The sequence below is a fragment of the Trichoderma atroviride genome, chromosome 5 (assembly GCF_020647795.1).
Source record: "Trichoderma atroviride chromosome 5, complete sequence".
NCBI lineage: Eukaryota > Fungi > Ascomycota > Sordariomycetes > Hypocreales > Hypocreaceae > Trichoderma > Trichoderma atroviride.
In genome coordinates, this window is record NC_089404.1 from 1,176,052 (window position 1) to 1,189,786 (window position 13,735).

The 13,735-nt window shown below is 49.7% G+C and overlaps 4 protein-coding genes across 4 annotated transcripts; all 4 read left to right on the top strand.

Annotated features, from left to right (window-relative positions):
* Nucleotides 1-1,998: 1,998 nt before the first annotated feature.
* On the top strand, nucleotides 1,999-3,361 carry TrAtP1_009596 (uncharacterized protein; the record flags this gene model as incomplete). Its single annotated transcript, XM_014091316.2, has 3 exons — nucleotides 1,999-2,498; nucleotides 2,569-2,671; nucleotides 2,729-3,361. 3 exons carry the CDS (start codon nucleotides 1,999-2,001, stop codon nucleotides 3,359-3,361), a joined length of 1,236 nt encoding a protein of 411 aa, XP_013946791.2.
* Nucleotides 3,362-4,765: 1,404 nt separating this feature from the next.
* Nucleotides 4,766-7,259, top strand: TrAtP1_009597 (uncharacterized protein). The gene is made up of 2 exons (XM_066114356.1): nucleotides 4,766-5,234; nucleotides 5,296-7,259. The coding sequence occupies exons 1-2, from the start codon at nucleotides 5,085-5,087 to the stop codon at nucleotides 6,859-6,861; spliced, it is 1,716 nt and encodes a 571-aa protein (XP_065970452.1). The 5' UTR covers nucleotides 4,766-5,084; the 3' UTR covers nucleotides 6,862-7,259.
* Nucleotides 7,260-8,843: 1,584 nt separating this feature from the next.
* On the top strand, nucleotides 8,844-9,497 carry TrAtP1_009598 (uncharacterized protein; the record flags this gene model as incomplete). Its single annotated transcript, XM_066114357.1, has 6 exons — nucleotides 8,844-8,872; nucleotides 8,937-8,989; nucleotides 9,070-9,162; nucleotides 9,215-9,244; nucleotides 9,299-9,376; nucleotides 9,448-9,497. 6 exons carry the CDS (start codon nucleotides 8,844-8,846, stop codon nucleotides 9,495-9,497), a joined length of 333 nt encoding a protein of 110 aa, XP_065970453.1.
* Nucleotides 9,498-10,067: 570 nt separating this feature from the next.
* TrAtP1_009599 (uncharacterized protein) lies at nucleotides 10,068-11,489 on the top strand. Its single transcript, XM_014091313.2, has 2 exons — nucleotides 10,068-10,191; nucleotides 10,247-11,489. The coding sequence occupies exons 1-2, from the start codon at nucleotides 10,174-10,176 to the stop codon at nucleotides 11,183-11,185; spliced, it is 957 nt and encodes a 318-aa protein (XP_013946788.2). The 5' UTR covers nucleotides 10,068-10,173; the 3' UTR covers nucleotides 11,186-11,489.
* Nucleotides 11,490-13,735: the final 2,246 nt, after the last annotated feature.

Genomic DNA, 13,735 nt, shown 5'->3' on the forward strand with positions numbered 1-13,735 from the left:
TCTTTCTTTTGTTTCTGGCCGCGCGCGGGCTGGCCGACCAGGGACCGCAGACATGGGATCAGATATCCAAGGTTTTTGGTGCTAGCGGCGCAGATTTAGCGCGGCAAGCAACTGAACTGCGCTGAACCGAACTGAGTTGGGGCACATTACGGCCACACCCCCCCCCCCCGGAGCCAGAACCTGAACCTGAACCAGAACGCAGGTCTCTCTCGCCGTCTACGCAGACGGGAGGCGAAAAAAAGAGACAAAAGCGACGAGGGAAAACAGGCACCAGGTGTCTCTTTATTTTCCCTAGCCCTGCGCTCGTGCCGCCGGCGGTGGGAACTGAGTTACTGCTAGCAGCCTGGGCTTGTCGCAGTACACGGACTGTACCAGGGGCGGTACCTGAGGATCGCGCTGGGCAAGGTCCAGAAGCAGTGACGTTTGCGCGCATCACTTGTAGTCTGCGGTACTGCTCTTGTAGCGGTGCCCTCTGGCTGGCTCCAAATAATTGTACTTGTACACGGCCTTGGCCAGCACTGACGTCTTTGGCTTAATATATCATCCTCACATGGGCATTTTTTCGTCTCGCTGAGACTTCACCTGTTCTCTCTCTCTCTCTTCTCTCTTCTCTTCTTATCAGTCCTGCTTCACTTCAGCATCGAATCTGCAGCTCTTGAAATACCAGCACACCCCGCATTTCGGGTGCACGTCAAGTTGCCCGCGTACAGACAGACAGATCCAGGCCCAATTCGACGCCGCCTCTTCCTCCAGCGCCGACTCCCGCTTTTAATTCCCACAACGCTCACGCGCCAGGCCAGCCTCTCGCCATCCGTCACCCAACTCAGAACCTCGTCCGTTGCGTGATGCAATCGATGCGCTGCCCCGACAAAGCGAATTGGCCTTAAACCCCAGACGTCGCATATTGGAGCCGAGAGCATCTTGTCTCGACACATCCTGCCAAAAGTCACCTCCGCCGGGCTTTTGTAAACCTTCTGGCCTCGCCTTTTGCTCTGCTTTTGCTCTGCTTTTGCTCTGCTCCTCCTCATCTGCTACGCTGCCAGGGTCTCCTCCGGACTTGTGCCTCTTTCGGCTCGCTGCGCTTCTTCCGCCCGCCTCACTCCACTATAATACCGGGAAATCTACCTTGGAACCTGGCGACTCGTGCCATTATATTACGACGCTGCCTGGACAACCCGTCCACCGCGCGAGACTGCAATTCCTGCAAATAAAGGAGCAAAGAGCCGAGTCACTGTTGCGCAGACGCGAAAGAGCCTTTTTTTCTCCCTCCTATCGTCGATTTTCTGCCCCTCTTTCCTGTGTGGAAATACTTACATCACACTCCAAGCTCGGCCTGAAGCTTTTTTCCACACCTTCCCCCCTGCTGACGCCTTTCAACTTATACTGGCCCAAGCCACTATTCCGCAACCCGCTTTGGTGGCTGTCAGTGTCTCAATTCTTCATTTACAGCAGGCCGCAACAGCGCCATCTCCACTGAAAGGCGCCCCCCCGAAAAAAAAAAAACAATAGGGCCCTTTGACGGTCACTCCCCTAAGGAAATGTTTTCACAGCCGGTATCACCAACGCCGCCCGGCTTAGCGACGTCGACGGTTTCGCCCTCGCCTTCCAGAACCAGCCGTCTGCGCGGCCTGAGCATCCTGCGCAACTACACCCACAACCACCTCCTGTCGCGTGACAACAGCCATCACGCCGCCAACAACAGCAGCAGCGGCGGCAGCTCGCCCGCGACAAGCCAGTCTGGCAACGGCCTGACCCGGTCTGTGAGCTACTCGCCAGGCGCCACGACGACGACAACTACAACCACCACCACCACCACAAACGCCGGCCCCAACCGTTTAACTTTGGTGGCTACATCTCCCGAAGCGGCCAGGGCATCGCAGACAAGAGCCGCCAACTCCTCGTCGGCCCCCCTCTTCCCCTACTGCCGCTCAGGGGGACTCTTCTTCTTCATCCTCCGCTTCATCTCCCGCAGAGACTCCCGCCGACGAGCACGCAGCAATGGCGAGAGGCAACGAAACCGGTTCTGGCTCTGCTGACATCCAGCCGTCCATTCGCTTCTCCGCGTACTACGACCCTCGTTCCGCCAGACCCTCGCTGTCATTCCCGCCCATCTCCAGAACGCTCTCCAACGGCACCGAAGTCATCCGCGTTGGGCGATACTCGGAGCGTGATAACCATGCTCTAGCCAGTGTGGCCGGCAACCAAGCTTCTGCGGCGCCAGTAGGCTTCAAGAGCAAGGTCGTCAGTCGACGACACTGCGAGTTCTGGTACGAGAATGGGAAATGGTTCATCAAGGACGTCAAGAGCTCGTCTGGCACCTTTCTTAACCACATCAGACTCAGCCCGCCTTCGCAGGAGAGCAAGGCATTTCCTGTCAATGACGGAGACATCGTCCAGCTAGGCATTGACTTCAAGGGCGGCGAGGAGATGATTTTCCGCTGTGTCAAGATGAGACTGGAGCTGAACCGCGGGTGGCAGACCAAGCCGAATACGTTCAAGTAAGTGTTTCTCATTCTTGCTTTTCATTGCATTTGCATGTTTGCTGTCCTTTGGCTAACGATTTACTAGCATGGCTGCCCACAAGCGACTACGCACCATGGCATCAAATGGAGGAGCTTCAGCGTCAGGCTCCAGCTCTCAGGACTGCTCCATTTGCCTCAATTCGATTGCGGTAAGCAAAGGCTCCTCTGCTGCTCTCAGGAAATTTTACTGATAAAATTATTAACAGCCCTGCCAATCTCTATTCGTCGCTCCCTGCTCTCATACGTGGCACTTCAAGTGCGTGCGTGCCTTACTCACATCACCTCAATATCCCATCTTCATCTGCCCCAATTGCCGCGCAGGTGCCGACCTGGAAGCCGATGTCGAGGAACCCACAGAAGAGTGGCAGAACATGGATGACTTTGAGGAGCCCGAGCAGCCCGAGCAGCCGGTGCTCGCTACGATTGTCCATGCAACTGTTCCCGATATTGAAGAAGAAGCCGCATCCCCTTTCGCCTCACCGATAGACGATCCAGTAGAGGCGACGGTGCAGGAAACAGATGCCATGGACGTGACCGTCAACATCACTTCGGCCGCCAGTCCCACAAGCAGCCCGACGGCACTACATGCCACCTCCGAGCCGTTGCCTATTAGGGGTGCTGGACGGGCTAGTCATTTGCGAGATAGCGGAACTCCGTCGCCACCAAGCGGCGGGGCAGAGGGAATCATCACACCGAGAAACAATGCTGGGCCATGGGTCTTTGACGGCAGAGCAGGCCGACAACCGGCCAACGGCACGGCTGAGATGACGAGCCTCGATTCGGCGGCAGAGGCTGACACCACCACACATGAGTCTAGCGACGATGCTGCCAGCCGATAGCAGAGGCCCCAGCTTCGAGTTTAAACTAAACCAAAAAAAGAAAGAAAAAAAAAAAGGGCAAGAAACAATACATAATAAAAGTACCGTGTCGAGCATCAGTCTACTCTTTTTTTTTTTCGCTGTATATGGGGCAAAGAGGCGCTTCAAACTTTGGGGGCTAATAACTGGGTTTTCGACTTTGTGTCTCATGTTAATTCTCTGCTACTACTACTGGCATTGGCATTTGGGAGGGGGCAAGCTCAACGCCCATATTGCGTCATAACCGGGAACTTGGACATTGTGTGTATTGGTCTGGCTCTCTTTGTTTCCGGTGGTCTTAATTCTTCCAATCTTTTCTTTTTCCTTCTTTTCCCTTTTACGTGCGTTCTTTATAGTATGGAGTGTGGCGCGAATTCTCCATAAACCATGGCGGCATATATGCTTTGCAGGTTGTTCTCTTTTTTCTTTTTTTTCTTTTTTTTTACTTTTTCTCTGGCGTATGGCGTCAGGAATCAAGCATTTGATGGCTTTGCTTCTTCACTTTTCGATCCGCGAAAACAAATATCTTTCGGGAGTATGAAGAACGAAGCGAAACGGGAAAGGGAAAGGGTATATAAGGAAAGGAAAGGGTGAGAAGGGAGGAATGGAGAGGAAAGCGTCCTCTTGTTTTTATTTTGTTAAAGCATTGAGCAAACTTAGCGCGGGTTTATGGCTAGAAGCTACAATTGTGATTTCCCTTTATATTCTCTTCTCTCAGAGATGTCTTTAAATACTTATTTTGTGTTTCTCTGGGCGTTTTTGGGTGTTTCTGAATGACTGCGGCTGGTCTAGATCGCTGTGCCTTTTGTTGCCCTTCGCGGTATTTACTGATAGGGAGCACATACCTTGACTTTGATTCATCGCGGCATATCACAGCTGGGATTATCCTTTACGCTGCTTGAAGGGGGCGTTGTAAGCTAAACAAGCTTAGGATTATACAAACGATGGCAACAAGTGGCATTTGAGCGGCTTCGTTCTTGCGGTGAAGGAAAAAAAATGGAATTCATGGCATTGTCTCGGCCTTTTTTTTTTTGGTCACTGCTCTTGTGATGAGAACCAAAACCGGAGCTGTGAGATGATGTCAGTCTGGAAGGCTATTGGCGGCTGGAACTTTGATTGGAGGGGGGCGTGTGAGAAAGAGGGCTTTGCAGGTACCTTGCACGTACCGGAACTTTTAGAAAGAATTTCAAATGCAAGGGAGCGTTCTTTTTTTTGTTATTGGATGGTTACTTGGCGGGCTTTTTTGAGCAGGTTTGTCGGAAATGAAGGGTCTGGGGCGTTGAGGTTAAGAGTGGCGGTCGGTGTTGACTAGCATTTGATTCACTTGATGATGGGATTGAATAAGGCTTGACAAATTGTATAGCGTGATTCATGAGTAATGTTGCATTTTGCTTTATGAAACCGATAAGCAAATGCATTGGAAATGCAAATACTCTACAATGCTCTGCTGAGAGCATTCAAATGCCCAGCATTCATTCGCCGCCGTCCGTCCCGGTCGGAGCTCCGGCGCCGCGATGATCCGACCTATCGCCGAGAGAAAAAGTGACGGCACCACAATTTTCCTGGTGTGCCCGCCGTCAACCACCAATTCCGGCGAACTTGCAACTTTGCTTCGGCTTTACGTCGCCTTTTCTTTCTTCTTTCAGCGACACCCCTCACTCTCTATCGTTTTCTTTCACAATAGGCGCGTAGGGGAATATACACAATGCTGCGACAATTTGCGGCTCGGTTGCAGCCGCGGGCGGCAAAGGCCCATGGAACTTCGAGGTTGCTGAGTGGGCATAGCTTTGGTGGTCTCAAGACTAAGGTGCCGAGACGGTCTTTGGCGACGGTGGCTGTGGAGGGGATACCAAAGGTGAGTTTTGATGTTTATGATACTCGATGATTGAAAACTAATTTTGGGATTTCTGGTGTAGGAACCTACAGAATTGGACGAAATCACAACGCTACCGAATGGACTGCGGGTTGCTTCAGAAGCTCTGCCGGGCTCGTTTTCCGGAGTCGGAGTATACGTTGAAGCTGGGTCCCGATTCGAAAATGACTCCCTGCGAGGCGTATCCCACATCATGGATCGATTGGCCTTCAAATCCACCTCGAAGCACTCTGCGGACGAAATGCTCGGCCGCGTGGAAACCCTCGGCGGAAACATCCAGTGCGCATCTTCACGGGAGAGCATGATGTACCAGGCGGCCACGTTCAACAGCGCGGTGCCGGAGACTGTTGCGCTGCTGGCGGAGACGATTCGCGACCCGAACATCACGGAGGAGGAGGTGGCCGAGCAGATTGAGACGGCGCGGTATGAGATTGCGGAGATTTGGAGTAAGCCCGAGTTGATTCTGCCGGAGCTGGTGCACACGGCTGCGTTTAAGGATAATACGCTGGGGAACCCGTTGCTGTGTCCGGAGGAGAGGCTGGAGAGCATTGATAGGGATACGGTGAAGCTGTATAGGGATCTGTTTTACCGTCCGGAGAGAATGGTGCTGGCGTTTGCGGGGGTGGATCACGGCACTGCTGTGAAGTTGGCAGAAGAGCACTTTGGAGGTATGAATGCCTTGCCGAGGACAGGCTCAGAAACAAGCGTGAGCTCTCTTGCTAGCGACACATCAGCATCGTCTTCCTCATCCTCATCATCAAACTCTTCGTCACGATTAATGTCCAAGATTCCCCTCTTCAAGAACATCTCCACGTCTACGCCCCGCAACGCCTCTGTTCTCTCCTCTCCTTCAGAAATCGACATCAACCAACCTTCTCGGTACACTGGCGGCTTCCTCTCTCTCCCTCCTCAGCCGCCTTCTCTTACCGGCACAAACTTTACACACATTCATCTTGCGTTTGAGGGACTGCCTGTTGCTTCAGACGACATCTATGCGCTGGCGACGCTGCAGACGCTGCTCGGTGGCGGAGGATCCTTTTCTGCCGGCGGACCAGGCAAGGGCATGTACTCTCGCCTGTACACCAACGTGCTCAACCAGCATGGCTGGGTGGAATCGTGCGTCGCCTTCAACCACTCCTACACCGACTCGGGCCTGTTTGGCATTGCGGCATCCTGTCTCCCGGGCCACACGTCGGCCATGCTGGACGTTATGTGCCAGGAGCTGCGCGCGCTGACGCTCGAACGAGGCATCTCGAAGCTGCAGGAGGGCGAGGTGGCACGCGCCAAGAACCAGCTGCGGTCGTCGCTGCTGATGAACCTAGAGAGCCGCATGGTCGAGCTGGAGGACCTGGGCCGGTCGGTGCAGGTGCACCGGCGCAAGATTCCCGTGAGGGAGATGTGCCGGCGGATCGAGAACTTGACGGTCAAGGACCTGCAGCGCGTGGCGGGCATGGTGATGGGCGGCGCGGTGAGAAATGTTGGAGGGGGGAGCGGTGCGCCGACGGTGGTGGTGCAGGAGGCGCAGGCGTATGGGGTGACGACGCATGCGATGACGTGGGATCAGATTCAGGATCGGATTGATGGGTGGAAGTTGGGGAAGAGGGGCTGAACTCTGTCTGTTTGGATGATGGATGAGAAGGGATATAAAGCATGGAGATGAAAGATGTGGCATATATGTTTTGGCATGGGCGGGCGGTATTGGGATGGTATATACATGTATACATACGTACGCAAACTTGGTGGGATGGCGGCATTGTAAGAGTATTTGTATAGGGTTATGTTATGGGATATCATGCTCAGTTATGACTTGTGCTATATTGGTGGGTACTTGGATTGGTGATGTGGAAGATGGGAGGTTGCGATAGATCTTGTGTGAAGTTTGGTCTGAGCTAGCGCTAGGCATAAGATGTAAATGACAAAAGACAGTCTCTGGCTCATTCATATTGAGAAATACAAAGCTGACGAGAGTGTATCGCTGGAAATAAGCTGGCTAGGACATTCTTGAGCAAATACCCTTCTCAAATGCATTGTTAGACGGCGTTGTGATAGATGTGGATAACCGTTGCTTCTTAGGATGTGCTTGGGATCCAGCTAAACGAAAGCGTAAAGGTTGTGAAACAAATGTTCGAGGCGAGCGTCGTGTGTTGCATGGAGTAGCATGATTCGTAGATAAAAGCTAATCGATTACTTGGTAACTGCTTAATCTTGCTGTACTGACGGCATAGATGTGCTCTAACGAATACTGCATCTGTTTCACAGCATTTTTACTCTACCCCAATGTCATACTCATTACTCAGCAAGAACATAAAATACTACTGGGCAATAGTCTACTCCCCATCCCCACAGCATTTTGATAATCTGACTTCATTCAGAATTCAGTTCAGGTACGTACTGTTTTGAGACAGGGAGATAGGAAACAAGCCCTACCCATATTATTGGCTCTTGATACCGCGGATGGCCAAGCTAAGAGCGGCTGGGGCAAGACAAATTGGATGCAAGATTGCCTCATTCTCTCGCGAATTTCGACTACAATACTCTATGAAAGTCTCTCCAATTCTTATTATGCGTTAGTGAAATAAAGAGCATTCAATGAGGCGACTTATTAGTTGAAGTCGGGAGTTAACATACCCGAGGGATTACGGTATACAGTATCTCTCAGACAATCATTTGAGCTTGCAGGGATGGCAGATTACGTTATGATTATAATTTAAAGATAGAGTAGAAATAACCTCCCATACTTGGTTTAAGCAGTAAGAACTATGTCAATTAAACTCTTGGAACTGGGTAAACAGTTACGCCTGCTTCCTGATCTGGTATACATAGTAATGATCCTGTGGAGAGAAGGAGAGTAGAGAGATATCTCCACCCTGCGACGCGTAAACTGATTATTCGCCATTTTAACATGTAACCCTACCTTACAGTAAGCCCATTACTTTCCTAAAAACGTATGTGGTCGGGGCCCTTGCATGCCCCAATAACAGTAAGTCATCATCGAGCTCTTGTCTCTTGTCTCATCGCCATTGGGTTCAACAGCGGCGGAGATTCTCCCTCCAATAGGAACTCAACCGTGCGGCCTCTTACAGCAGCGTCAGGTAAGTCTAGACCCTCGGGCCGTGGCCGGCTACTTCGGAATGTGGGCGGATGAGCATCGGAGACCCCTTTATACAGACAGCGCTAGTGTACAAGTTGAACAAGGATGTCGACAACCTGCTGTTTCCAGTGAGTTTTCCGAATTGTGAGTCTCCTTCTTAAATTTGTAGGTCTTACTGAAAGTGTTTGATGATCGATATACTCATACAGTAATTTGTCTATCAAAGCCACGTACTCTGGAGAAACCATGCTCTGACAAATGACTCATCTGCGGTCGTATGGTAGGTGTGTCGGCGACGGAGAGTGCCAAATATACCTTTTCCGATCCTACGGAGCATTGATCCGCGATTTACTCAGATTCCGCGCAGGTCTCTCTACACTTTCCCAAATGAGGAAGAAAAAACGTTAGATTTTAATGGGGCTTCGGCATGGTACCCCTGACGCGGCAAAAAGTTTTGATGGTGCGATGACGATAGGACCCTGCGACCAAGTTTCAACTCCATGAGCAGATTTTTCTCCGGAATGTTAATGTATGAGACTATTGTTTGCCTGCTGCCTGGAACTCCTTTGCTAGCTCCGATACTTACTTATCAGAGGCAACGCCAAAACGACGACGCCTCATAGTGCCAGTCCTAGTCTTTACGACTGTAGTCAATAGGACGGATAAAGAACTTGAGTCTGACGGAAGTTGCTTGACTGTCAAAACAGCTTTGCATACAACAAATAGTATTCCTCCATTTGCCAGCGGCCCCTCATGTCGAAATAGTTAATCCTGCTCCGACCATTTCGGCCAGGTTCCTCGTTATCTTCCCTTCCCAAGGTCAGGGATAGCTATTCTATTGGCAAAGATCCCAACTTTAACGCTAAGCTAGCAGTGTTTCCACATTGCGAAATTCGCCTAAGTAAATATTATCTACGCTACACTAAACTGGGAAGCTATATATGTACGTTATTAGGAAAAGCTGGAGAAGAATTCGGCTATCGCGGTTGGTTCCTGATGGATAAGCGCAAGGGTTCCGGCAGTTCAAATCCGAGTAAGTGACAGCTCGTTATTGTTTCCCCTTTGCTTGTTACAGTATTTGTAAAACTCATAGGCCGACTTTAGAATCCCTTTCTGCCTTAAAAGTGCTCGCGACTGTTCACATACCCTTATAGTAGTAGTTTCGAAACACTTGGTCTTGCCAAGATAGATCGTCACAACTAAGCAGTTATGGAATAGAGCTTCTTAGTATATTCAGTAGTGCAAATCCCGTTACACTCGTACGTACTCCACACGCGGCATTGACTATTACTAGTAATTTCAAGTTCCCTTAGCTGCCGTCCCGGATATGACGATCATTCATCCTACTATCGTTAGTCTTCCATTGAGCGGAAGAGAGTGCCGCCAACCCGTCACCGTAGCTCTGATTTCTCCCTGGTATATGCTAGAGAGCAAACAACGGTGGTTTCTTCGTGATCCCCCCTTGCCCACGAGAACTCCGCTCTCACATGCCAGGTCTAACTTGATTATGGCGAGACGCGCCACTCGTCGAGCTGCCCTACCCGTATGCTTGTAATTCAACTAGTAGCACACTATGCAGTATCTCTGCAAGGTACAGCAGGGCTATTCTGTAGCTTGTTTCTGAAATCGTACCATTTCCCCTGAGCGTATCCGTATTCCTACAAGTATTTGCCGTGAGTAATCATGGGGAGTCAGGGGCAGGGCACGGAGATTCAGCGATGATACGGAGATATCGTAGCAATGGACGAGTATATAATAAGCTAGGTCAAACCGTGATTTCATGTTCGTCAATAATAAACATTAGCTTTCAAGTTCCCCACATTCGTCAAGATGTTAACTGTTCCAGAGGTAGGTTACACATCCTTTAGCCCACCCGTATGAGCGATTCTAATAAAGTAACCAGAAGTCGGCTGCCATCATTCGTGATACCCTGGTAACTTTTGTTGATAAGATCACAAATGGCGGCAAGATGGACAAAGATGCCTTCACCCCATCACCTATTACCGAGCTATACGAAGCCGTCATGGCGGATTTGAAAACATCAAGTCTTCGAGACAAAATCGATCTGCTCAACTACAAAGACCACCTCAAAATGTCGTGCTACGCGGCGGTCGACTTTGCCACGACACATCCTCTCGAGCACCAAGTCTTGGTGGCACACTCAACTATCTTCTTCTTCCACGCGGACGACTTGCTCGATAACAAGCCGGATACGATACGGAACCTACAGCTCAATCTCAGCACAGGCCAGCCGCTTGGAGATCCAGTTCTCGAGTGGTACGTCCACGAGATTATGCCAACAATGTGGAAGAAGCTCCATCCTACCGTTGCTAGCATGAGCGTCACGGCTGTCTACGATTTTTGCAATGGCGTCGGTATCGAGGGGTTGACGGCTGGCCAAGACGTAAAACCTGATGCTCCCAAGTACCCAGACTGGCTGCGCTTCAAGACCGGGTTATCACCCATGTATTCGTTGTTAGTAGTTGGATGCGCCACAGATGCACAGCTCCCCAAAGGTGGCCTTGACAAATACGCGCAAGTCATCCCAGACGTCGTTGTCTTTACCAACATTGTCAACGACGTTCTCTCCTTTTACAAGGAGATGCTGGCGGAGGAGACGGGCAACTACATTGACCAGCGGGCCCAGAGGGAACAGTGCGATATCTTGACGGCCTTGCAAAAGGTGGCCGACGAGGGTGTAGAAGCTGGCGAACGTGTTCTTGCTGCGCTTGCTCATGCGCCCGAGTATCAGGACAACTTTAAGGCGTTTGCCAAGGGGTTTGTTCACTTTCACACTGCGACTCCGCGGTATCGTTTGCAGTCGCTGTGTGAGGTGGCTTGAAGCATCTGACTTGGATGTTGATCAAGTAAATGGGTATTAGTAAATGGGATCGTCCTAAAGAGGAAGTGTTTTACACGAGAGTCGGCATCAGGCTATAAATGTATAAGGAACAGGATAAAGATGATACACGCTGAAAGGGAAATTTCTATTAGGTAAAATGAAAGAAGTTCAAAGAAATTGGACAGCAATAAACGATAATTTTGTCTGGGGCCACTTATTAAAAACATGGGATCAATAATTCACCAGCCTTTACGTGCTCCTGTCTAGTGGGAAACAATTACCAGAACTCAGCAATGAATTCACCAATGCTTTTGCTAAAGAGGTTAGACATAGTGGCACATTCATTAAGGCGTAAGACTGAGTGAGCACATTGTGTATTCGTGTAATATACGAATTGAGCCTGAAGCTCATGTAGGATTAGTCATGCCTTGAATTAACATCCTCGCTCGGTGTTTGGCAGCGGATGTGCGTAGGAACTATGAAATAACGGCTTTGCAAGCTGTATAGTATCGGATATTAGACCAAGACACTGCCGGTAACAATCACGAAACGAGGGACATTGAACAAGTATACTAGATATGAAGCTTGGTATGGAGCCATTGATGACATACGCTCATGTCACCAACCAATCGAATTATCGTCGCGAGACGCGGCAAGGAGTAGAGTAGACAAGACTGCTCTACAGTACGCGCATCTCATAGTCCCACATTCGGACTTCAAGGTACATCACGACCAGGGTCTCCTCAGCCTCAGCCTGATTTCACACTCGGCTGCAGCCGAGCCTTTTCGGCCACCACCGTTCCGATGAGCTAACGCATGTTCTTCCATAAATGGTAGCGGTGCGACTGAGCAATTTTCATGGGGCCACCTCAACGCAAATACTTACAGTATAGGTGCTCCTCATAGGCATGGTCTTGGCAATATGTGATTGGTCTGCTCCTAGGACTTGTTCATATGCACCTGTGGATCAACGCTTCGTAAATAAGGCCTTCCCAGAGTTACAATCAAGTTGTCACCTGACCAATTCATACTTGACATATCACATTATACTAATTAAATAAGATAAGATCGTGATGATTGGATCCCAGTCCATAATCAAGATTGATTTCTCCCGACGGACAGCTCCTTTTCCGGGCCGCGCGATGCAACCCAAACTAGGACCCGCAGCTCTCCTCCCTGCTAAACGAGCTGTAGGATTCGAAAATTGTGAGACCTATTTATCATTTTTGTCGGTACATACTCATAGACTTTTTCTCTATTGTTTCTCCAGTCTCATTGTCGTGCATTTATTTTGTCGCACGCTACATCTATTACCCGGCTTTTTCACAGGATGAATCAGACAAACCCTCAGCCAAGGCATCTACTACAAAAGAAGGAGCTTCTCTAGATTCAGTTTTCGCAAATTCTGTAGAAAAGGCATGCAAACTACTTCTTAAATTCGACAATACACTACAACTGGCACGCGAGACCTTCAAAGATTCCAAAAACCGGAGAGATAAAGAAGAAGCCCAAAGGAAATCAAAGATGAAAGAAAACGGATCGGCTTTCAACCATGGTGGTGCGCTAGAGATGGGAAATCGTTGAATCCCGCTGAGCAGCAAGAAGATAGGTGGAGTTCATCCTTCGTTTAGAATTTATGTAAATTTTTTTTATTCGCATACAAAATCATGACAGGTTCGCCTTTATTTTCCGCCTCTTTACTTTCTAGACGCTACTATATGCTCGTTGGATAGCCAGTCGATACAGTTAATTTATACGTTCAGCGATTGCCTGTTATCTCACTGCTTAAATAAGATGAGCTTGTGATCATCGGAACCTAACCAAAAACCACGACTAATCCCTCCCGATAGCCAACTCCTTTTCTAGGCCACACGAAGCAACCTAATCAAGAACCCGCCACTCTCCCCGCTGTTAGATGAGTCGCAAGGCTTGATTGGTTCGGCGACTACAGGATCGCTGTACGAGGCCGCATACATGTAATCATGTGCACTGCCGTATTTTGTAGCTTTCCAGAGCTTGCTCACGAATCCTGGCGCTTATATGCAATCAGCCCGCAGAAAGGGAAATGAACCGGGGGAGGTGCACAGTCCCCCAACCGACTTCACTTAATACGTGTAGCTACTGGTACTTCTCAATATAGAATCATTATAGTATATTTCTCTGAGCTATGGAAGGTATTACATTCATGCCAAGGATCTGTGCTTAGCCTTGATGTTTAGCAATAGAGAAGCCAGAAAATCTATCATAGCTGTATTAAACTTGTCCTCGAGATATTTTCGGGCAAATGAGAGGTAGGAAAAACAACGTTCGGCAAAGCGTCATGTTACTCCGCCCTTGATAATAGGTCTAATGCCGGTGAGAAGCTTACTTCATGCCTCACGTCTGCCAGTAAGATTGTGCCACATAGCAGTGGCTGCGGCGGTGGCGTGCCGACTTTCAGCCTCAGCCTTGTTTCCTTCCTCCCTCCCTGTTTAGATCAGTAATGAGTATGGAGTAATTCCGCACTAAAAGACGCAACGCGGCTCGGGATACCGAAAATGGTGGTTAAAA

Bases quoted from the DNA above. Each gene is read 5' to 3' on its own strand.
- TrAtP1_009597 (XM_066114356.1), top strand. From the start codon at position 5,085: ATGCTGCGACAATTTGCGGCTCGGTTGCAGCCGCGGGCGGCAAAGGCC. The intron at 5,235-5,295 runs GTGAGTTTTGAT...TTTCTGGTGTAG, and splicing joins CTGTGGAGGGGATACCAAAG to GAACCTACAGAATTGGACGA.